At 38.2% G+C, this 24,027-nt stretch overlaps 1 protein-coding gene across 2 annotated transcripts in view; it reads left to right on the top strand.

Moving 5' to 3' along the window:
- Positions 1-24,027, top strand: part of HYDIN (HYDIN axonemal central pair apparatus protein) — a 323,416-nt gene that overhangs the window by 83,653 nt on the left and 215,736 nt on the right. For both annotated transcript variants that reach the window (XM_004431814.3, XM_087419963.1), the window contains exons 10-13: positions 1,212-1,330; positions 5,981-6,204; positions 14,775-14,842; positions 21,211-21,452. In XM_004431814.3, coding sequence (XP_004431871.2) covers positions 1,212-1,330; positions 5,981-6,204; positions 14,775-14,842; positions 21,211-21,452 — 653 coding nt within the window. The remainder of the gene's footprint in view (positions 1-1,211; positions 1,331-5,980; positions 6,205-14,774; positions 14,843-21,210; positions 21,453-24,027) is intronic.

The raw sequence follows: 24,027 nt of genomic DNA, 5'->3' as shown, positions 1-24,027 counted from the left end.
CAACTGATGAAAGGCATTTCTCTATGGATTCAAGAAGTGCTGCAAACCCCAAGAAAGATAAATGCAAACCACACCTGGGAAAATTATAGCGAAACTGCTGAAAAACTGAAGACGAAAAGAAAACCTTAAAGCAGTCAGAGGAAAAGACATATCACCTCAAATGAGCAATAAGACTGTAAGTTGTGCCCTCCACAGAAATGGCGGAAGACGAGAAACAGTAGCATGATATCTTCAAAGTGCTTAAGGAAAATATAGGAAAATTGTTCAAAAATGTGTTCAAGGATATTAATTACATTATAATTTGTTGTAGTGAAAAGTTGGAAACCACTTAAATATCTAACAAGAGGGACTGGTTACAGATATTTACCTCAATCTTTTGGTGATAATACGTAAAAATGTTCCAGAGGTATTGTTAAGTGAAAAAAGCAGGTTACAAAATAATATTTAGCATATGCTCTCATTTATATTATGAGTATTTAAATATGATTAAGTATGGAAATATCAGCACCAAAATGCTAACAATAGTTGCCTTTGGCTGGTGGAATTATGAGAGAACTTCCCCTTTCTCTATAACATTTATGTAACAGTCATGTATTATCAAATGAAGATATATCCATTTTTAAAAAGGAACAAAACTAGTCAGTCCTTTAAAGGTTTGTGCTCTGTATTGGCCCTGGGTCCATTGTGGATGTGTAATAAGGGAGACTGTTTAGTGCCTTCCATGACCTCTACATGAAAGAAATACAAAGGGTCAGGGAAGACTCCAAGACTCAGATCCCTTAACACCCTGGCTCTTCCTAAATCTGGGGAAGATCGGTGAGAACAACATCCTTGGAGCCCCATGGTGACTCTCATTTGATGAGAAGCATCAAGCAGTCAGTGGTCACTCTTCTCTGATATAGAGAAATTACTTTCCTTTATAAGAAACTTAAGGACACAGTTAATACTGGGTTAAAATTTTTAATTGTTTTTTTCTGCTAAAATGTCAACCTGAATTGCAATATAAGCTGTTCTCTAAAGGTAAGAAACTAACAGTATTCCTGTTTCTTAAAGATAAGCTATATCTTCAGCATTGGTTAAATTGTAGTTCCCTCAGTTCAGTACAGGAAGATAGTGCACTAATCTTGATTGCTTACATTGGTAACAAGTTGTGGGTAATTTGGGGTAATAAAGCATTATTTAGGGTAACAAAGTCTGAATTGTTTTTATAGGCCGAGAGATTCGTCTGCCCCTCCGAATCAAAGGGGAAGGAATGGGACCGAAGATTCACTTCAACTTTGAGTTGCTGGATATTGGAAAAGTTTTCATTGGATCTGTACATTGTTATGAGGTAAGCACTAGAATTGTTCATTGAAACTCAAACAGTACTTGGCTTTTTTTGCTTATTTTGTGTGTGTTTTTACTGAAAGACAATTTGTGCAATCACATCCATTTGCCATGATCTGGCTCTTCCTCCTCTCTCCTAGCCTTGTTGAGGGGAGCAACTTTTTCCAGCCTCTTCAACCCTCTCTAACTTTACTAAAAGCTAAAAAGCATCAAAGCCATAATTTAATTGGTTTTCATCCTCATCATTTTGTAGATTACAAAGGTTTTGTCCTCCTCAATTTCTAGATAAATACAACTCCCCATCTGTTTAATGTGCTTGTTCTCTAACAACATAAATCCTACTGATCAGAGGATAGACAGCTTTTTACATTTTCCAGAATGTCCTAATGAGGATAGCTGTTTTCACACTTTAGAATTTTCTCTAAATGCACTGGTCTCCAATCCATGGTTTAAAAACCAGTCATCGTGGTTTCTGGAAGAAACCTCCCTGCTTTGTCTTTCCAATTAAATAGAAAATAATCCTTTTACAAGATATACTCATGGGTTCTTCAGGATCAAAGTTGCTTCTGTGTCACCTCACCACTCAACTTGTATCTAGGGCACTCTTTCACACTATATCAAACTATTGCTATTGAAACTTTATTTTAGAAAGATTTCTAGATTGTAAATGTTGGTATTTCTATATAGGTAATAATAAAAGCAGTTATTTAATGAGTGACAAATAGGTGTCAGTTTCCATGTTTTATTGTGTGTGCATGTCTGTATGTGTGTGTGTAGTTTCTAACCATTACAAAACTGTAGGTTTTACTGTACCTATTTTATAAATGAGAATTATGAAACATATAGTGGTTTACCACCAACAACATCACCCTCCATGTGTGTTGAGCATGGTACAAGTGCTTTTATATGCATTAGTTCATTTAGTCCTCACAAAACCCTATGGAGTAGGTACAATGACTATTCCCATTTTATAGCTGAGGAACCTGAGGCTTAGAGAAGTTTTACTAGTTAAGGTAATGCTAGATACTGTAACAAATACAAAAATATATGCTATCTCAAACCTGATAGAAGTCTATTTTCTTGCTTACATAAAGTCCCAAACGAGGTTGCTAATCAGTGGATGGCTCTCCTGCAGCAGAGAATGGGGAACCCAGACTCCTTCCATCTCATGGCTCTGACACCTCTAACATGTGACCTGCAAGATTGCAGGCTCACATATATCACACTGGTAGAGAGGAAAGAGCATGGAGGGACGCACATGACAGATTTTTAATTAATTTATATTTTTATTGAGGTATAATTGACATATAAGAAAGATTTTTTATAGGAGATGGCACTGTAGATGGCACGCATCACTTTCATTCACATCCCATTAGCTGTCCATAACTGCAAGGGTGGCTGGGAAATGTAGTCTAGCTGTAACCACAGGAAGAAGAGGAAATAGGTTCAGCGAACAGCAAACCTGACTCTGCCCATTTGGTAAGTAACTTGGCAAGGTCACACAGTTTGTAAATGTTAGTGAAGAGAAGGCCCTTTGCTGGCCTTTCAATCCCTCAGGCTCTCTCCATGGGCAAATTCAGCCTAGAGCCAACTCACCTCTTGGCCCAGCCTAACCTGGCATGGGAAGTAAATGCCTGGTTAAGGTTGAGAGCTTTCTATAGTGTCGTTTGTCCCCACATTCACTAGAGCAACTAAGGCCTAAAGAGGATGATGTGAAAGGTAAACAGAGATGTCAATGTCATGATGAGGTGGAATATATGTTAAGAGCACAATTTAAATGAAGAAATCAGTCACATGATTGTCATAAAATGAAAAGTGGCACAGCTACTATGTTGCATTTTGAAAAATGAGTCATTTAGGGAGAAAAAAAGGTACCATAGTTCTTATGAAATTGATATTCTTTCTGTAATTTATCCAGTGTGAATTACCTTTACATCTTATAGACTATACCTTGCAGATGCCACATCAGAAAAGGACCTCTAGTTCTGATGCAAAATGCATAGGGTTTCCCTGAGTGTAATGATAATTTCTTACAAATTTAGCACAAGTGTACTTTAGGTCACCGTTTTCCATCATCCCAGATTTGAACAGTAAAGCAAACCGCAGCCAGCTAAATAAGTGTTAAATGAGGTACCACATCAGATTGGACAATTTTGAGAGCTGTACAGTGGCAGAGAAGGCCATGGTAAGGTGCTCCTCACGGGAATATTTTGCCCTCTCTGCATATTGAATGCTGATGCCTCATTGCATCTCTCAATTTGTCATGTTACCTACTTGAAACAAATTCGAATAACCAGCTATTGCCCTTAATCATTGCTGAGCTTAGCAGCTACATGAGGAATAAACCATAAGCCCAAGAGTATACACTATGCCCCAGTGTAATTAGAAGGAAAACAAATGAAAGGTGAAATTCTGTCATAAATTTTCTTCTCTCCAAGGAGTGGGGCTGCAAGGGTCAGGACATTACCGGTAATCAAAAGGTCTCAGAATTGTGTCCCAGATGACTGTTGGATTCTGGATACATAAGTAGGAGCTGCTTTGTCAGGGCAGAAGAATGACACGGATATTCTCGAAAATAGAGGAGCCGGCACCTCATAGAAAATCTGGATGAAACATTGCTGTTAACCAAAAAAATAAAAAGGCAATCCATGCATCTCCTCAGAGAGAGGAACGAGGGTCCTTCAAGTTACCACTAGTATGTGTCAGTTGCTTCGTAAGCACAGTAAATTTTAAACCCATTCTGCTTGGCACTGGGGATATAAATAGCAATCGCTGTCATTTATGAGCACTCTTTGCCAGGCACTATTCTCAGAGTTACATAAATTCATAAATTTCATCTTCACAGCAATCTGGGAAGTTAGTAGTACTTACATTTTACATATGGGGAAACTGGGGCACAGGGAAGCTAAGCAGGTTCTCCAAGGTCACACGGCTAGTAAGTCAGTGACAAAGCTAGGATTTCAATCCAGGCATTTGACTTTTGAGTCTGTGATCATAATCACTTTTCTACGTGGGCTCTTTTAAAGGAATGACGGTGAAGCATGATTCCTACAACCAGGGAATAAAACAGAGCAAGGGAGATGGGAAATAAAAGTAAAAAGATGAATAAAATATCAAGCAGCAATTAGTTATGTATCTTTTTTGGTGCATCATCCATCTTCTCTTGGCAGAAGTGGTTGCCTTCCTCTGCAAGGGCCCCTGACTCTATCCTACATATGCTCTTGATCCCTTCTTCTCTGCTTCTCGGGAGGCAACCTGAGCTGGTAGACCCCCCACATTCACCTCGACCCCATTCCCTTGGTTACCTAGCCCCCCTCTCTTATTACAACAACAAACGTCTAGGTCAGCTACTTAGGATGCATTATCTCATTTAATATAAATATACCAGGTGTCCTCTACCATACCTTCCCAAAGCTTTGCCACCCCCCTTCTCACTTTTTACTACTAATTTTCTCAAAACAGGAATCTAAAATAGTCAACCACCATTTCCTCTGCCCCTACTCATTCCCTAAACATTTGTTCTCTGGATTCTGCAATCACATGCCATTGGAGTTACTCTCTTCAAGGGCAGGAATGACCCCTAATTAAAAATAAAAAATCTGTAACATTTTCTCAGAGCTTGTTCTCCTTAACCTCTGTCCACATTCGACCCCTTCTGGAAATTCCTAGCAGCCCACATACCTTTCTGAATATTTCTTCATGATCTCTCATGCTCTTGTGCTTCCAATGTCTTGAGTGTAAGTCGAGGGCAGTTCCTACATAAATAGAGAGAACATGCTCTTCACCAGTTCAGGTGTAGGCATTGCCAAGGAATAGAGATTGTGTCTTGCAAGCCCGGGAAAAGAGCTGTGTGGCTATAGTACAGGCTCATGGACAGGAATTATGGGAGGTGGGAGATGGAACAGTAAACTGAGCCAGCTGTGAGGATTCTGAATGCCAGGCATGAGCTTTTTACCTACACACACCTGGTATGCAATCAAATGTGGGCAATGACATAGTTCTAGAACACTAGTATACAGGAATAAAACTTTTCTACAGTAAAGCAAGTGCTTGCATAAGCATCCCCAAACAATTATCCATCCAATAGATTTTGAGATGAAAATATCCAGTGGAATGAAGTCTAACAGCACAACAATTATCTACCTAACAGCATAAGAATCCTTGCAATCTGGAATCCACAATGATGTCTCGTTTACATTCTTCAAGTTCCATTACAAACATAGGCTTAGGTAGTTCTTGCTCCTCTATTCTGACTTGCTTTTTATCTTCCTATATTCCACTTAATCTCGGCCTTCTCACGTGTATGAGATAAATACCTACCTTCCCTCGGTTACTTTACAGAGAGTATCAGAAAAAGGTATTTTAAGTCTCTTCTTCTGTCATGATTATGTTCAGTCTTTATAGCATCAGTATAATACATATGACTAACTCCGTTTTAAAGAGGAAACTAAAAACACAAAATTACTTCCTGGCTTGGATTCCCATCTTCAAACATTCAAGATCAAAGACTGTTCATTTCTCCCTGGAGTTTTCTTTGATTCTAATTCCTGAAACTGTCTCTGTGTTGGTGTTAATAATACGTCCACATAATTATATGAAAATAAATCAGAAGTCCATTGTCAACCTTTTCATTCTTGCCTTTTTGTTGATACAGGCAATACTATCCAACAAAGGCAGCATTGATGCCCTCTTCAATGTTATCCCTCCTACTTCAGCTTTGGGGGCCTGCTTTGTTTTCAGTCCAAAGGAAGGCATCATTGAACCAAGTGGAGTCCAAGCTGTCCAAATCTCCTTCAGTTCTGCCATCCTGGGGCACTTCGAAGAAGAGTTCCTGGTCAATGTCACTGGGTCACCTGAACCTGTGAAACTGACCGTTAGGTAAGATCCATCTACAACTAATGTGGAAATTAATTGAAGTTTTTACCTATTGCTTTCTTTTTTTTTTAATTAATTAATTAATTTATTTATTTATTTTTATTTTTTGTTTATTGTGGTAACGTTGGTTTATAACATTGTATAAATTTTCAGGTGTACATCATTATACTTCTATTTCTTTCTTAAACTTCAAAACTAGATCATGTCTTGGATGTCCATAACTATCTTTATTGATATGAACATATCAACATAATGGGATGTTTTAAATTTCCATCAGTGTTTTTCTATTGAACATGTGTAACTTATTATTGTAACATGGATACATTGCTATTTTGGAATCTAGTTTTTCTATAAGCTATAACCTTATAAAATAAGGACTTAAACATTAAACTAATTTATAGTTACTCTCTGTTTTAGGATGTTTAGGAAAAATAAGTTATTATAGTAACACTTGGATAAAATCATCTTCTTGACTAAGCTTTGGCTATTATCACAGTTTTTCCAAACCCTCATCTTTCATTTTCATTTCAAGGAAATTCTTTAAATGCTTTTACCTATAATGTCTTCAGGCATTATAGAAAAGTCTACTTTAGAGTCAGTCAGCCAAGGCTAGGCACTCGCAGCGTTTGTGTTAGAAGTCTTTTGATGGCTTCTCCAGCTGCTTGTGATAATTGAAAGTCATTAATAGCAGAGCAGGTTTTAAAAAGAAGTTCTCTGTGACCAACCCATTGGGCAGATCTATAATTTTGGTTCCTGGTGCTTAGAAAGATCATATCTTCAGAACACGTTGCAGATTCTATCTGGGTTCCCACAGCAACAGGTTGTTAATTATCATGGCAGTCTCTCTTATTATGGTTACTGCTAGCAGGACCTCCCTCCATCTACAGCTGAGGTCTCCCTTGGGGTCTGGAGATAACAGAAAAGAAACAAATGCATATAGCCTGAAGAATCCCAGGAAAACATTAATTTCATGATATCTACTGGAAATTCAGAATCTCAAGATCAGCTCAAAGATGATTATCATTTCTTCTCAATTCTTCCACCTAAGTATCCCTGATATGGAGTCAATTATGTCCTCCCAAAATTCATTTTTGAAGTCCTAATACCCAGTACCTCAGAATGTGATTGAACTTGGAGATAGGACTTTTAAAGAAGTAAGTAAGGTAAAATGAGGTCATATGGGTGGGCCCTGATCCAATATGACTGGTATCCTTATAAGAGGAAGACATTAGGACAGATACACACATAGGAAAAGATCATGTGATGACATAGAGAGAAGATGGCCATCTACAAGCAGAGGAGTGAGTCCCTCAGAAGAAACCAACCCTACCGACACATTGATCTTGGACTTCCAGCCTACAGAACTGTGAGGAAATAAATTTCTGTTGTTTAAGCCACCTAGTCTGTAGCACTTTGTTATGTCAGCCCTAGCAAACTAATATGACCTCTAACAAGTAAGGAGAGTGAATGCATATGCTTCAAGGGCTCTGTGGCATGGCTAAGACAACCTGTTACAATCATAAACTTCTTTTAAGTCTCAAGACTTATCTGAAGCATTCACAAGGCATTGACATTCTCTTCCATAATACATCTGTGTTTGTGATAATAGAAAAGATTGGAGTTGCTTTCCAGATATATGAATAACATTGACTCTTCGAGAAGAGGTACTGTGCTTGTCCTGGCCCATGATTGACATCCTTCAGAGATATGCAGAATATAAGAAGGATAGGAGGACTTTTTCACATTATATGAACTTCAACCCCTCTTTGTAACAATTCACATCTCATGACAAGCAGTGCAGGTGGTTATCTGGAGAAGCAGGAAGAGCAAACCTGCAAATGCAACCTTTGTCTCCTGCCCTCAATAAGCTCCAGAAGATCAGCTCTTGAAAGCCTCCAACTGGATCAAGGCTTCCTGACTTCTTGGCATCAGGAAGTATTGTTCAGAATCATGAGTACCCTCCACAACATCCAGCATCATGGACAGGCCTCCATACAAAAATGGGAAAGATAAAACCTTAAATCTCTGCTCTTATAAACATTTAAGATAAAAGGAATAATGGCCCTATCTATAGTAAGGAAGTATAGGATATTAAAGGATCACAGTTTTACTTTTCATGTAGACAAAGAGAAAGCAAAATGCTGGCCAAGACAGGCTAACTATCCTTCAAGTTGAATAAGAAAGCCCATCCCAATTTCATTTGGCCATTCCCCATTTTAAGTCCAGCCTAATAATTAATACTGTATCTAACTATTGACACACACACATTGCTATTCTATTTAGGAGTAAATGTGTATTTTGGATATTCATCTAATAACCTCTTATGAAGCACCTCCTATATGCAAGGTTGTATATTAGGTACACTGACTGGTGAATTTGGGTTTGTTAGACATTCCTGTTGCATGAATCCTACTGTCTTAACCTTTGACTCTGTGAATTATTTATCCAAATTCAGGATGTGATTACCCATCTCCTAAACTATTCCCTAAGCTAACTAAAAAGTATAGTAAAAGAAACCTCAAGGGAGTTAAAAGTCTACACTAGAAAATATCCATTGAACACAAAGGAAGGCAATAATGGAGGAATCGAGGAAGAAAAAAGACATACAGAAAACAAATGGTAAAATGGAAGACATGAATCCTACCTCATCAGTAATTACATTAAATGTAAATGTATTAGTGACTTCAATTAAAAGGCATAATTAGCAGAATAGATTTTTAAAAACACACAAACAAATCTACATGCTGTCTACAAGAAACACACTTTAGATCTGAAAGTATGAATAGGTTGAAACTAAAAGGATGGAAGAAGATATACCATGCAAACAGTAACCAAAAGAAAGCTGGAGTAGGGGTCGGCCCGGTGGCGCAAGCAGTTAAGTGCACGCGCTCTGCTGTGGCGGCCCGGGGTTCGCTGATTCGGATCCCGGGGGCGCACCAATGCACTGCTTGGCAAGCCATGCTGTGGCGGTGTCCCATATAAACTGGAGGAAGATGGGCATGGATGTTAGCCCAGGGCCAGTCTTCCTCAGCAAAAAAAAAAGAGGAGAATTGGCAGATGTTAGCACAGGGCTGATCTCCTCACAAAAAAAAAAAAAAAAAAAAGCTGGAATAGCTATACTAATATCAGACAAAATAGACTTCAAAACAAAAATTTAACTTGAGACAAAAGAAGGACATTTTACAATAATAAGAGTCAATCCATCAAGAAGATATAATAATTATAAACATGTATGCACCTAACAGCAGAGCCCCAAAATACATGAAGCATAAACTGACAGAACTAAAGGGAGAAATAGGTAATTCAACAATAATAGTTGGAGATGTCAGTACTCCACTTTCAATTGATAGAATAACTAGGCAGAAGATCATAAAGGAAATAGAAGAGTTAAACCACACTATAAACCAACTAGACCTAACAGACACCTATAGAACACTCCACCTAATAAGTGCGCTTGGAACGTTTTCCAGGATAAACCATGTGTTAAGCCACTAAACAAGTCTCAATAATTTTAAATGATTTGGATCATATGGAGTGTGCTCTTAAACCACGAAGAAATGAAATTAAAGACCAAAGAGCCAGCCCTGATGGCCTAGTGGTTAAAGTTTGGCGCTCTCACCACTTTGGTGGCCTAGGTTCATTTCCCAGTCGCAGAACCACACCACTCGTCTGTCAGTTGCCATGCTGTGGTGGCAGCTCACATAGAAGAACTAGAAGGACTTACAACTAGAATATACAACCATGCACTGGGGCTTTGGGGAGGAAAAAAAAAAGAGGAAGATTGGCAACAGATGTTAGCTCAGGGTGAATCTTTCCCTGCAAAAAAAAAAAAAATCAAAAATAGAAGGAAATTTGGGGAATTCACAAATATGTGGAAATTAAACGTACTCCTAAATTACCAATGGGTCAAAGAAGAAATTACAACAGAAATTTAAAAATACTTTGAGATGAATGGAACAAAACACAGTATACTAAAACTTATGAGATGTAGTGAAAGTAGTTCTTAGAGGGAAATTGATAGCTGTTAAGTGCCTATATTTAAAGAGAAGAAAGAGCTCAAACCAATAACCTAAATTTCTACCTTAAGAAACCTGAAAAAGAAGAACCAACTAAATCCAAAGCAAGCACAAGGAAGGAAATAATAAAGATTAAAGTGGAAATTAATGAAATAAAAAAGAAAAACAACAGAGAAAATTAATGAAACCAAAAGTTGGTTCTTTGAAAAGATCAACAAATTGACAAACCTTTAGTGAGACTCATCAAGAAAAAAGAAGAAAAGGCGCACAGTACTAAAATCAGGAATTAAAGAGGGGTACTACTACCAACCCTACAGAAATCAAAAGGATTATTATAGACTGCTGTGAACAATTGTGTGCCAACAAATTAGATAATCTAGATGAAATGGACACATTCCTAGAGAGACACAAACTATCAAAACTGACTCAAGAAGAAATAAAAATATGAATAGATCTATAATAGTTTAGGGAGATTGAAATAGTAATCAAAAATCTTCTCCCCCCAACACGCACACACAAAAACAACCCAGGCCTAGACAGCTTCACTGGTGAATTCTACTGAATGTTTAATGAAGAATTAACATCAATCCTCCACAAACTCTCTCCTCCACCCCACCAAAAATAGAAAAGACTTGGGCCCGGCCCAGTGGCATAGCGGTTAGGTGCACGCACTCCACTTCAGTGGCCCGAGGGTTCACAGGTTTGGATCCCGGGCTTGCACCCACACACCGCTTGTCAAGCCATGCTGTGGTGGCATCCCATATAAAGTAGAGGAAGATGGGCACGGATGTTAGCCCAGGGCCAGTCTTCCTCAGCAAAAAGAGGAGGATTGGCATCAGATGTTAGCTCAGGGCTGATCTTCCTCACAAAAAAAAAAAAAAATAGAAAAGATTAGAACACTTCCCAACTCATTTTATTAGGCCAGTATTACCCTGATACAAAAATATCACAAGAAAAGATAACTAAAGACCAGTAACTTTAATGAATATAGATATAAAAATCCTTGACAAAATACTACCAAACCAAATCAAACCAGCAACATATAAAAAGGATTGTACACCACGACCAAGTGGGATTTATTCCAAGAATGCAAGATTGGTTCAACATATGAAAATCAATCAATGTCATACAGCATATTAATAGAATAAAGAACCAAAACCACATAATATCTCAATAAATATAGAAAAAGCATTCACCAAAATTAAACACCGCTTCATGATTAAAAAAAAAAACCACAACTCAACAAACTAGGAATAGAAGGGAACTCCCTCAACATGATAAAGGGAATCTATGAAAAACCCACATCTAACGTTATACTTAATGGTGAAAACGGACTGCTATCCCACTGAGGTCAGGAACAAGACAAAGATGTCCACCATTGCCACTTCTATTTGATGTTGTACTGGAGGTTCTCTCCGAGGCCATTAGACAAGAATAAGAAATAAAAGGCATCTGGATTGGAATGGAAGAAGGAAAACTATCTTTCTTTGTAGGTGACATTATTTTGTATATAGAAAATCCTAAGGAATTCACAAAAAAACTATAGAGCTAATAAATGAGTTCAGAAAAATTGCGGGATATAGGATCAATATACAAAAATCAATTGTATTTCTAGACAGCAGCAATGAAAATTCAAAAATGAAGTTAAGAAAATAATTCTATTTAAAATATGTTCAAAAAGAATAATATACTTGGGAATTAATTGAACAAAAAATGTGCAAGACTTGTACATTGAAAACTACAAAACGTCATTGAGAGGAATTTAAAAGAAGACCTAAATAAATGAAAAGATGTCTGTGTTCATGGATTGGAAGACTTAATATTAACCTAAGATGGCAATATTTCCCAAAATGATATATAGATTCAACATGATCCCTATCAAAATCCCAGCTTCCCTTTTTGCAGTAATTGGCAAACTGATCCTAAAATTTATATAGAAATGCAAGAAACCCAGAAGAGCCAAAACAATTTTGGAAAATAAGAACAAAGTTGGAAGGCTAATATTTCCCATTTCAAAACTTTCTACATAGATACAGTCATCAAGATTGTATTGTCCTGGCATAAAGATAGACGTATACATCAATGGTGTAGAATTGAGAGTCCAAAAATAAATTCACACATTTATGGTCAATTTATTTTTATCAAGGGTATCAAGACAATTCAATGGGAGAGAGGATAGTTTTTTCAACAAAAGATGCTGGAGCAACTGGATATCCACATGCAAAAGAATGAAGTTGGACACCTACCTCACACCGTATACAAAATTAACATAAAATGGATCAAAGACCCAAATGTAATAACTAAAAGTATAAAACTGTTAAAAGAAAACATAGGTATAAATATGCGTGACCTTGGAATAAGCAAAGGTTTTTTGAATATGACACCTAAGTACAAGCAATCAAGGAAAAAATAAATAAATCAGACTTCATCAAAATTTAAAAATTTTGTGCTTCAAAGGATACTATCAAGAAACTGAAAAGACAACCTACAGAATGGGAGAAAGTATTTGCAAATCTCAATAAACAAATCATGATATAATATAATAATATGTATAATATAATTTCATATCATAATAATTTAATCATTCTCTCTTTTAGTCTTTAAAATTATAATTTTAACAAACCACTGCCTTGATGGAAGGCACAGTCTTGACAGACACTATCCTAATATTCAGAATCCCTATTAGAATGAATGTGACCATATCTAAATCCAGATGGTGTTCAGCTACAGTTCAGCTAGTTATATGTGCCTTTGAACAAATGTGATTTAACTCCGGTTCTTTTTACTTCTGCACTAATTAGATGACTGCTTTGTGCAATTTTGTGAGCTTCTTTCTTACTTTTGTTAGCCTTTTGTGCATTTCAGACACCTTTGATCTATTTGTTACTTTGGCCCCCCAAAATTTCTTTTACAAGTCACGTTTCTAACCTGTAGACTTGACTTCACTCTCAACCGGATCCTAATTCCATGCTGAGTACCAGTCACTCCTTTTGAAACCACTTTGAATCATTAGCATGAGATAGAATAGATGGTTCTGAGAAAGGATTTTAGAATTGAAACTTGCTGCACTGAGTCTTTGCTGTGATGGCTCCTCCCAGATTTGCAACAGCCTCTCGCCACATTATGGTCAGATCTATAGCAGCAGGAAGACTCGCTAGGGCACCAATGCATTCAGCATGGTGTGCCACACCTCCATCACCAACATTTGGAGCTGGGTGAATTAGGAGATTCATGTTTAATGTGTTTTCTGATACCTGTGTGTCTACAATTTTTAAAAGCTTTGGTGCATAGATGGGGAATTATTTCAGTTCTTACCTTTGGTCTAAAGATTTTAGGGACATGGGTCATGGAGAAAAACAAGAATAAACAAATACCTAATGTATTAGTTTTCTATTGCTACTGTAACAAATTACCACAAACTCAGTAGCTTAAAACAATACAAATTCATTATTTTACAGCTCTATAGATCCTAGGTCCAACACAGGTCATACTGGGCTAAAATCAAGGTGTTGGCAGGGCTGTTTTTCTTTCTGGAGGTTCTAAGGGAGAATCCATTTCCTAACCTTTTTCAGCTTCTTGAAGCTGCCCACATTCTTTGGCTTATGGTCCCCCTTCTCCATCTTCAAAGCCAGCAACAGCTGGGCGAGTCCTTCCCATATTGCATCACTCTGACCTCCTCTTCTGTCTCCCTCTTCTATTTTTAAAGACCCTTGTGATTACATTGGGCCCATCTAGATAATCTAGGATCATCTCCCTATTTCAAGACCAGTCAATTAGCAACCTTAATTCCTTCTGCTACTTTAATTCTCATTTGCCATGTAACCTAACATATTCACCCATTCTGGGGAGTAGCACATAGACATTTTGGGGGACCATTATGCTGTCTACTGCACCTGAAGGCAGCTAGAAGCTGTAGAATCTCTCTATTGTTTAAGCTAGAGCATTGCTCCAAGATCATGAGGCCTTGCACTGAGAGAGAAATAGACCAACATTTAGAGTAAAGGGTCTTTAAAGGTCACCTATTCCAGTCCTCTCTTTTATACGTGAGGAAAAGAAACTGAAGCCCACAGAAGTAAAGTGACTGGCCAGCATCACAACTAGTTGGTGGTAGGCACTGGAATGAAACAATTTTATCAAAGTGTGGGACAAGGAATACCGGTATCATCAATAGTCTTTGATATTTATTATATGGTTAGACTTACAATTTTTATTTCTTGCCTGAGTTAATAACTTTTCATGATATGTGCCTCATCCACAGTAACATTTTATGCCACTACTTTGGTGATGTGTCTGCTCTGCTTCATTCATTGGTAGGAATACAGTAATAAGTTAACGAGAGCATCGTTTGCTAAAACCCAATGATTTGAGTCTTGAAAAACAATTTTAAGAACTACTGTGATAGACCATCATCTCATAGTTTCTTTAAGTCCTAGATTCTATAATTGTTGTAATGCCAAATTATGGTTTTCAGTACTTACCCTCTCCCCAGTTCCTGATTGTTACCCTGAATTCACTGGATTCTCTCTCCACTCCCCCGACTTGTATTCCTACTCCCAGAGGCTGTGTCATTGGACCTACCTTCCATTTTAATGTTCCTGCTCTGCACTTTGGTGATGTTTCCTTTGGTGAGTATTTTTCCATTTTAAATTAGAAATTGAGTAGAATTTGTTTTCTCACCCATGGGAGGAGGAAGTTTACAGAGAATCTCTCTTAGCCATTTTTTATGGTAATGGCTGAGAGGGTCTAGAATTGTTCTCTCCTTCCTCTGCAGCAGTGGCGTCTCGGTGCCATTTCCTAGTTTATATGTGAAAGTTGTAACTGCATCCTGGGCACTCATAGCTGTCAGGCCATGGCTGTCCCTGCTCTCCCAGCAGTGGAACAACAGAAAGCCTCACACTTCACTCCACTCTCTGAACATTGTGCACATTCTATTTATACGCAGATTTTGATTTGCTGATCTGGCTACATAGCAGCCTTTTCACAGAGATGCTCTCGAGTGTAAAGTGAACTCAGTGGTGGTTAGATTCAGGTGTTCTATCACTCCAAGTTGAAGACCCTTCTATATGTTTGTGTTGTCTTCTCACTCAATTACTTCCCTGAGTCATTTCCTCCTGTCTAAGCTTCCCCGACAATCAAAACGATAACAATAGTAAAAGCAGTAGCAGCAAAAGTTTCCGTTTACTGGTTCTTCCTTGATTTCCAGTCACTGCTAAGTGAATTACGTGCAGTACTACATTTAAACCTCCTAGCAATCCTTTCAGGAGGTACTGTTTAAGATTCTCATTTAATGATGGAAGAACTGAGCATTGGAACAGTTAAGAAACTTCCTAAGGTCGCACAGCAGTGGCAGAATTAGTGTTTCAATTGAGATCTATCTAAATTATGCACCGTCAACAAGGGTGATGTTGCCCCAAAGCAGCAAAAATTGGTTCTTCGGTGTTGGGAAAAAAATGTAGATGTAACAAAGGTTTGTCGTCCTCCAAAGTTCAACCCTACAGAACAGAATCTTATTCCTTAGTATGTAATTTCTCTCATTAGGAAGAAATTAAATCTAATTTAAGTCATATTTTAATAAATTGATTTGGCTTGAATTCAAATTAATTTATCACAGTTGTTCTTTTTAGGAGGTGATAATTTAAGAAAAAAGGTTGAGAACTCCTCGTCTAAATCCATATTCCATAATCCTTTCCGTTTTTCTCTATTGCCTCCCATTTTGACTTTCAGTTCTTTTGCTTCATTTCAAGTAGGCTCCTCTACTTGGGGAAAAAGAGTTCCTTAGAAAAAGCTGATTCATAATGCCTTTATTGCTTGCTTTAACATTTGAGGATTATGACAGTTTTATTTATTCAGAACACATTTATTTATATAATGCCCCCCCCATCTATGTTATATTGGGTGAGATACATACTATAGGAAAATCTATGTAAATGAAGTTGAATGTCTGTTTGTTACTATACAATATAAAAATAGCTGAAGAGGTTTTTACAAATTTGTAGAGCATGTTTGAGTGATAAATACACTCTTTTGAAGGAAAATAAATGTGACGTACAACTTGAAAAGTGTGTGGTGGTCTACTAAGAGAGACACACTCTCTCAAGGGTGACTGTGACTGATGCACAGTAAGAGGTGAATTAGTAAACCCGAAGACCTATGCAGTTGTCCTCCCACAGTTCAAACTGAGTCCATGGAGAGGTCTGGGCAACTGACACATGACAGCAGCCTACCCTTCCACGGGCATTTAAATATGAAGTCCAGCACAAGGACATTTGGAAAATATGCCCTATATCATACTGCCTTGGAGGGAGAAAACACGTCCAAGTAAGCACCTCAAATCAGTTACTTCAAAAAATCTCACACTGATTCATTGTCCAGAATCTACCCTATTGCTCAGCTCTGAAATGTTAATGTAAATGCTATACCAATGGTAAGCCAATTATCGAGCCCCAAGAATATCTGAAATGCTTTTATCTAGAATCCAAATGTTTAAAAACATCAAGGCCCCTAATAGTACATTTCAGTGGAATGCGGCAAACAGGAAGCATATATATATCCCTGAGATGCCACCAATTTACTCAAAATGCTGTATTTGATACTGGCAAGCTCTGGGTCACATGGGTAAAAGCACATATGCATGCTCCAAGGCTTGGTAGGTTTTTCCATTAACAGTTTTCCATTTGGTCCTCTCTTTTCCCTAAGGATACACAAAAGGCCATCATTAGGTAATTTATTCATAATTTCCTTGAGCTGTAGAGATAGTAATCAACAGCTCTTCCTCATAGTTGGTCCAGCTGGAAGTTTTGGTAACTAGCTTAGGTGAAAATGAGAAACAGCTTGTTTTTCTTTTGTTGTAGCATATCTAATTAACTATTTGATGACGTAGCAGCTAGACAAGAGGCTGAAAGACAATACAGAGCCATGACCCAAGACTCCCCAAGTCCGAGACATGAAAACTTATCTCTCCTAAGTCCACCTTCAAAACCCAAGTTGTCTTTTGTTTTAGTTTGGATATGGATTCCTTAATCTTCTTTGTAATGTGGCAGAAAATGATAACAAAAATACACATTTTTGCTTGCCAACGAGAAATCTAGAGCTATTTGGTTTTCAAAACTACTTTGTTGTGCTTCTGGATTCTGTACTGTAATGGCCAAAGTTAGGGACAATTTTGTGATAATATTTTCAAATCCCAAAGTTGGACCTAGAGTCCTCGTGACTCCAACACAAAGTATCATTATTCCTCCAGGTAGATTGTTCTCCCATCACAAAGAAACATGGTCCATTGGAGAGTTATTTATCGGAAACTTTCTGATTATTACCCCACATTTGCAAGTAGGGCTTTGATGAGGCAGATAAGAGTAAGCATGTTATTGGCTCAAGGATGAAAGACCAGTAGGGGTGCATATAGTTCCAGATGCCAACGGGAAACTAACTGTTAGATGAGGAGGGTGTGAAGTAGGGAGTCAGGAGCAAAGCTTCATTGTAATGATCGTAGAAAGATCTTAGAAAGGTTGGCAAAAGAGATCATAGGGCATAGGCGCAAGCAAAGCCTAGACCCAAGTAAGTTATCATTAATAGTAAGGGAGACATAACAGGGGATATCAGAATTATATAACTTTAAGATAATAAATAGAGAAGAATATGGCAAAATGATAAAGAACAAAATTATGCTAAGGAAAATATGAAAACCAGTAATGTCAGTCATCTAGCAAAATGTTGTTCCATCAGTCTTGGGCAGAATCTTTCTACTTCATGTAAAGTCTGCTTGCTCTGAGGACCTTGGAATAGCAATCTATTTCTGAAGATCATCCATTTCTGGAAGTTTTTTAGAAAAGTTCCCTTTAAGAGCTCCAGTAAGAGTAGTTTTCTACATGTCTTCTGCCAATAATTCAGTTTCTTTGAGCATCTTTTTAGCCAAAGGTCCACCTCATAATTAATTGTAGGGTTCGTTGTTAGAAGGCTGTAAAGAAGACTATTGGTATATTTTTTCAGAGTACTCATTGTTGAGGTTGAAAGAAGGGAGAGCTTCTGAGGGTGAGTTTTTAGGGAAGGCTTCTTGAACTTATAGATGAGTTGGTTCTTGACAATATTTAGTTACGTCTGCATGAAGCAAGCTTGATTCAGATTGATAAAAGACTTATGTAATCACATGGATCTTCTAGTTATTATTTCCTAAGGCAAACAGTTTATGAATTCCAGGCAGAGCTAACCTGATCTGATGGCTAGAACTAAAGGTAAAACTCTTCACTAAAGAACTCCAAGAGCCTCAAGGAGCTTGGCCAATTTAAGATCAATAATACTATTTTTATGCTCTATATTTCCCAAGGACTGGGGATTGTGACATTTTTGATCAAATGGTTAACACACTGTAAGATTCTTTATAACTCTTCTATGTCAGACTGATATTCCCCAGGTGGGAAAGTTATAGTGTATAATCTCTTAGTCACATTTATGGCAGTGGCCTTTCTATATAGGAAGGCTCAAATCCATCTGAAGAATTTACAGACAATTACAAGAACATATTCTGCTTGATTTGGGCACAGCCCATTTATATTTGAAAGGTCTTCTGGAGTATGATTTAGACCCATGACCACTGCACAGTTTTCCTGGAATATGATAGCAGGATGTCCGGCAGGAGCCAGCCACATCCCCAGCTACAGAGAAGAAATTTTCCCATCAACTCTTATTGAGAGGTTATCTTATCTATGATGGGACCTGTGGTATAAGATTTTTGTCAAAGACCAGGTCAGACTTTGGGGCACATCATAGTTGGTGTGCTAGAGACCATTGAAATGGATAGAGGATCCCAATTTTAGGCAATGTTTGTTTTCTAAGTCTGAGGCTGAATTTTCTATGTCCAAAATGGGTTGTGCAGGTGTGCTTATTGATCTCCCATATTCTAAATTATTTCTATAGACAACTACAAAAGTACCACCTGTTTTTCACAATGATCTGCCAAAACATTTCTCTTTGCTTTGTGGAGATTTTTGTTTTACTAGAAAAATTGGAAATCTATTGTCTAAAATATCCCATGAATCCCAAAAAGTCTATCAATTGTAATTTAATTCTTGGTCTTGGGTATTGCTGAATCAATTTAATACTCTCCTTAGCTAGGGTCCATTCTTTAATAGAGAGAGATCATGTTCCAAATAATGTACTACCTCTGTCAGAACTGAAATTTTTTCTTTGCAGCCTCATGATCTTTTGTTCCTAGTTTCTTTAAGTCTTCTTAGGGGCTTTCTAGGCCAGGTGAAAATACACATATTGAATGAGAATCAAACCTCTTGAAAATATTGTCTTTTAAATCACTATTTAAGTACTGGGAGAGGTATGAAGGTGCCTCTGTAGATCTTTGAGGCATTCTGGCTAAGCATGTTGTTAATTATTCCAAGAAAAGGCACATAAATTTTGAGTTTTTAGGTACTAGTTACTAACGAAGAGAGAATAGAGGTCTACACTGTAAAGTGCTTGCATTCAGACAGAACCATAGATAGAATAGTATTAGGATTTGGTGCAACCAGAAACCTAGGAATAACATTTGTTTTAACGACCCTTCAGTCTTTAATAAAATGATATCTCGCTCCTTTCAGCTTCTTAACAAGCAATATGGGGTATTACAGGTAGCTAGCTGTACAAGATATTGTTCTAGCTAGGAGGTTATAATTGGCTTTATTCTCTGAAAATCTTCTAGCTTCAGGAAAGTAGTCTGAGCAATGGTTTGGAAGGACCCATCTGAATCTTTATAGGATCCACTTCCATAATACACCCTACAGCAGAAGAATGTTTATTCCATAAATGGTCAGGTAAAATAAGGGTAAAAGATCTGCAGTTTCAAGAATCATTGTTGGGAAAGTTCAAAAAAGTCAAATGTAGCAATTGCACGATTGTGAAACTGACTTTCTAGCAGTTCCTCTGGAATTTCCAAGAGTAATCCTTCAAGTGCATTTAATCAGACAATTCTTTTTCCATAAAAGATCTCTTCCAAATAGATTGGCAGGTGTGTTATCACACAGCAAACATGAATGTGTATCCTCCAACAGTCCTAATGTGTAGACAAAAGTGCAGCCATGGGGAGAGAAGTAGATGGGTTCAAGATACCCCCTGCAGTACTGCAGTAATTACTCCAAGAGACCAATTGTATTTTATTGCAGTAGGGTTAAGGTAGAAAGAATAGTGTTTGCATCCAGTAGAAATATGCATATTTTTTCTCCTATGGTTATAGATCATTCTTCTTCTGAAAGTAGTAGCAGATACAATGGCCACCTAGGGAATTCAAAATCAGAGCTAAGTTTATTGCTTGCCGGGCAAGGAGGATCTACATCTCTTTGGAAAGGAACATGAGTCTCACCGAACTGAATGTAGGAGGGCTAGATATAGCATGAAAAAGTAGCTTTGTCTAAGGGAGGTAAAAGCCGACGTGTTAGCGTCTGGCTGGCTCAAAAGCAGATCGTAAAGTCTCTCAAGAGAGAGGCTATTATTTGATTTTCTGTCATCGACCCTGAGAGCACGAGCCCCAGACAGGTCCAGGATGAATTATATAATGTCTTGGCAGGCTGTGGGTCACACAGCGGGCAAACCTCACAGACTTCTCCTTTCATACATTGGCAAATAAAAAGAGCAAACAAGATTCTATGTTTGGGGGAAAAAAATCTGTATTTCTATGCAAAAATTAATTGCAAAATATACTTCTGGAAGACTACTCAGCAAACTGATAACAGAGGTTGCCTCTTGAGAGGGGCCTGGATGATGATCAAGGGGCTTGTTTTATGTCTATTGTTGCTACATAGTAAAGGGATAATAAGTATTTATTGAATCAATGAATGAAATGTATTTGTTAATTGTACCAGTGAAAACAATATCAAGGAAAGTTGGAGTTAAGCAAGTAGTGATGAGTTGCAGAGACAATTCATTTAAGAGGCTTAGCAGTGCTAGGGGAGGTTGAAGTTAAAGGGAGGCTACCGTGGGGCTTTCATTTCTCACCTCATATTTTGTTTTCCAGGGTTTCCTCATACCTTGATATGTTGCCTCAATAATACCTCCTTGGTCCCCATGACCTTCAAACTGCGTGTCCCTGGGGATGGCATTGGCCATAAAAGCATTTCAAGTTGTGAGCGGTATTCAGACAACAAAAGGCCATTTTGGAACAAGGAGGAAATGAAACCACCCATAATGAAACCAAAAGAATTCACTATCACCCCCGACTGTGGCACCATTCGCGCCCAAGGATTTGCTGCTATCAGGGTAAAGTGCACAGCCTTCCAGCACACGTGGCCAAGCAGCTCAACTCGCAGATAGCTACTGGGACCGCATCTCGGGTTTGCTCTGTATACCCAGTGTCAGTGGGAGGGAGTGCCTCTAATTCACATGGGAAAGTGGGCCTATCAGGAAAGAAACTACCGTGGCAAAAGAAACCGGATACAAATGTATTGGGCAAAAGAACTGACCCTGCGCCAGTGGATTTCCATCAATCTGGATGCGTTGCCTTCACCAGAACAGTGGATTCTAGCAATTTCTAATGAAACCACTGCTCTATACAGATGGTGCACCCATCGGTACTAATATAGAAAGATTTAAGAACTCATTGATAATGAGGTCCTCCTTTCCTTCAGACTCAAATCGTTTATACCAGTAAATGTCCAGATTTATGCCACAGACGATGCCCAGTTTACTCAGATTTTTAACCCGAATCTGGGCTTCCTGGCAAGTGTGGATGTGACGTTCCTAACAGCCCTTTATATTTAGGTCCGTGATGCTTGGTCATGGCCTTTTGATGCCGCCAGCAGAATTATTTCATGGCTCACTGAGAAAGGTTTTACTGTCCTCCCTCACTTGCTTTTGCTTCTCCAAACAGTTAGGTCTAGCAATATTGAAGGCTGCTTAATTAAAATGATTTTATCTTTTCTGGGAAAGAAAAAAGATAAGACATCATAGCTAAGGTCAGTAATTTTCTCTTTAGTCATTATCTTTGAATATTTAATTCAGCTTTGGTTTAATCCCGAAAATTTGTTTTAAATGCTTCATAATATCTCACCATGAACCCACTCATTCTAAATCTTTTCTGGGAGTTTTTGGCTCTTCCAAGGGCTTCTCAATGGGTCCAATGAGGTTTGATATCACATAGCATTATAACTTCTCAGGGTTGCTTTCTTAGTCTGTTTGGGCTGCTATCACAAATCCTTGAGACTGGGGAGCTTATAAACAACAGAAATTTATTTCTCACAGTTCTGGAGGCTCGAAGTCCGAGATCAGGGTGCCAGCATGGTCAGGTTCTGGTGAAGGCCCTCTTCCAGGGTGCAGACTGCTGACTTCTCCTTGTATCCTCACATGGTGGAAGGGACTAGGGAGGTCTGTGGGGTCTCTTTTATAAGGGCACTAATCCTGTTCATGATGCCTCCACCCTCATGACCTAATCACCTCCCAATGGCCCCACCTCCTAATACCACCACATTCAGGGTTAGGATTTCAACCTATGAATTTGGGGGGACACAACCATTCAGATCAACTGTGACTTTCCCACAGAGAAGTGTTGCTGCAATGAATTTATCTATTTTTTACTTAGTAATACTCAGCCTACATGTTACCTACCTTTCCTGTTTTTTTGCCTCTCCTATGTAGTACCGGGAGATTTTAGAAGACATGGTGTTTATCTAGTGGCCTTCTGTCAGAACCACTTGTTCTTTTTTTTTTTTTTTTTAAAGATTTTATTTATTTTATTTTTTCCCCCCAAAGCCCCAGTTGATAGTTGTATGTCGTAGCTGCACATCCTTCTAGTTGCTGTATGCGGGACTCGGCCTCAGGATGAACGGAGAAGTGGTGCCTCGATGCGCACCCGGGATCCGAACCCGGGCCACCAGCATCGCAGCGCGCGCACTTAACCACCAAGCCACAGGGCCGGCCCTGAACCACTTGTTCTTCTGCCCTCTAACCACAGCTCAGAGACATAGCAAGGATTGGAGTCACTCTAGGAATCTCTGCATGCTGGGGCAGCTGCTTCTCTCCAAATCTGACAAGTTTCCTTTCCAGATCAATAACTTCCTCTTCACTTTATTTTTCCTTTGTATTTGGAAAAGCTTTCTCCAAGCTTCATTTTCCCTCCTGATCTGCACTTCAGCCATGTCTGTGTAGATTCAAATTTGCATCCAATGAATCCCTTTGCAACCAAGAAAAATTTTAATTAGTACCTGATACATAATTTATAGATAGAAAAGCCTTAACCGATGCCAGAAGCTGTTTTCTAGACTTACAAGTATCTCTTCCAGTACAAATCATTTTTAAGCAATTAAAAATTGTAACAAGGCTTCAAAAGCCTAAATGTAAAGTTTTACAACAGTAAATAAAAACGTAGTGTAAAATTATGCTGGCCAGATGTTGTCCTTGGGTAGACTTTAGCCTTTGGAGCTTTCTGTTTTCTGCTCTAACAATGAATATTGAAGGCGCAGGGCAAGATTTTGATTAAAAAAAAAAGACTAGTTGATTTCTTATGCCATTTTCTGGAACTGACATGGTTATGTTCATTTATTTTGCTAAAAGAGAAATTTAGCTGTAGTGTTTTATCAGTGTATTGAAATTTCATAATTTAAATAGCCCAGAGGTGTAGGAAACGAGTAAAATTGCAATAATTAAAGTTTGTTTGATATTGCTCATCCTTCAGGGTCGTTTTTCCCCTTATGCAAGTATATGGCTTTTTGAAACAACCTCCTCAGAAATGAGCAAAGCTATTGTACTAAAAACTATTTGGTTTCTAACCTGGCCTTTGAAAAAACTCAGCATGCGCTGACCCCAAAATGTAACTTGTTCAACTAAAAATGTAAAACAC

The sequence above is a fragment of the Ceratotherium simum genome, chromosome 30 (genome assembly GCF_057802395.1).
Source record: "Ceratotherium simum simum isolate JZ-2026a chromosome 30, ASM5780239v1, whole genome shotgun sequence".
Taxonomy (NCBI): Eukaryota; Metazoa; Chordata; class Mammalia; order Perissodactyla; family Rhinocerotidae; genus Ceratotherium; species Ceratotherium simum.
This window is presented reverse-complemented; position numbering and strand designations above follow the sequence as displayed.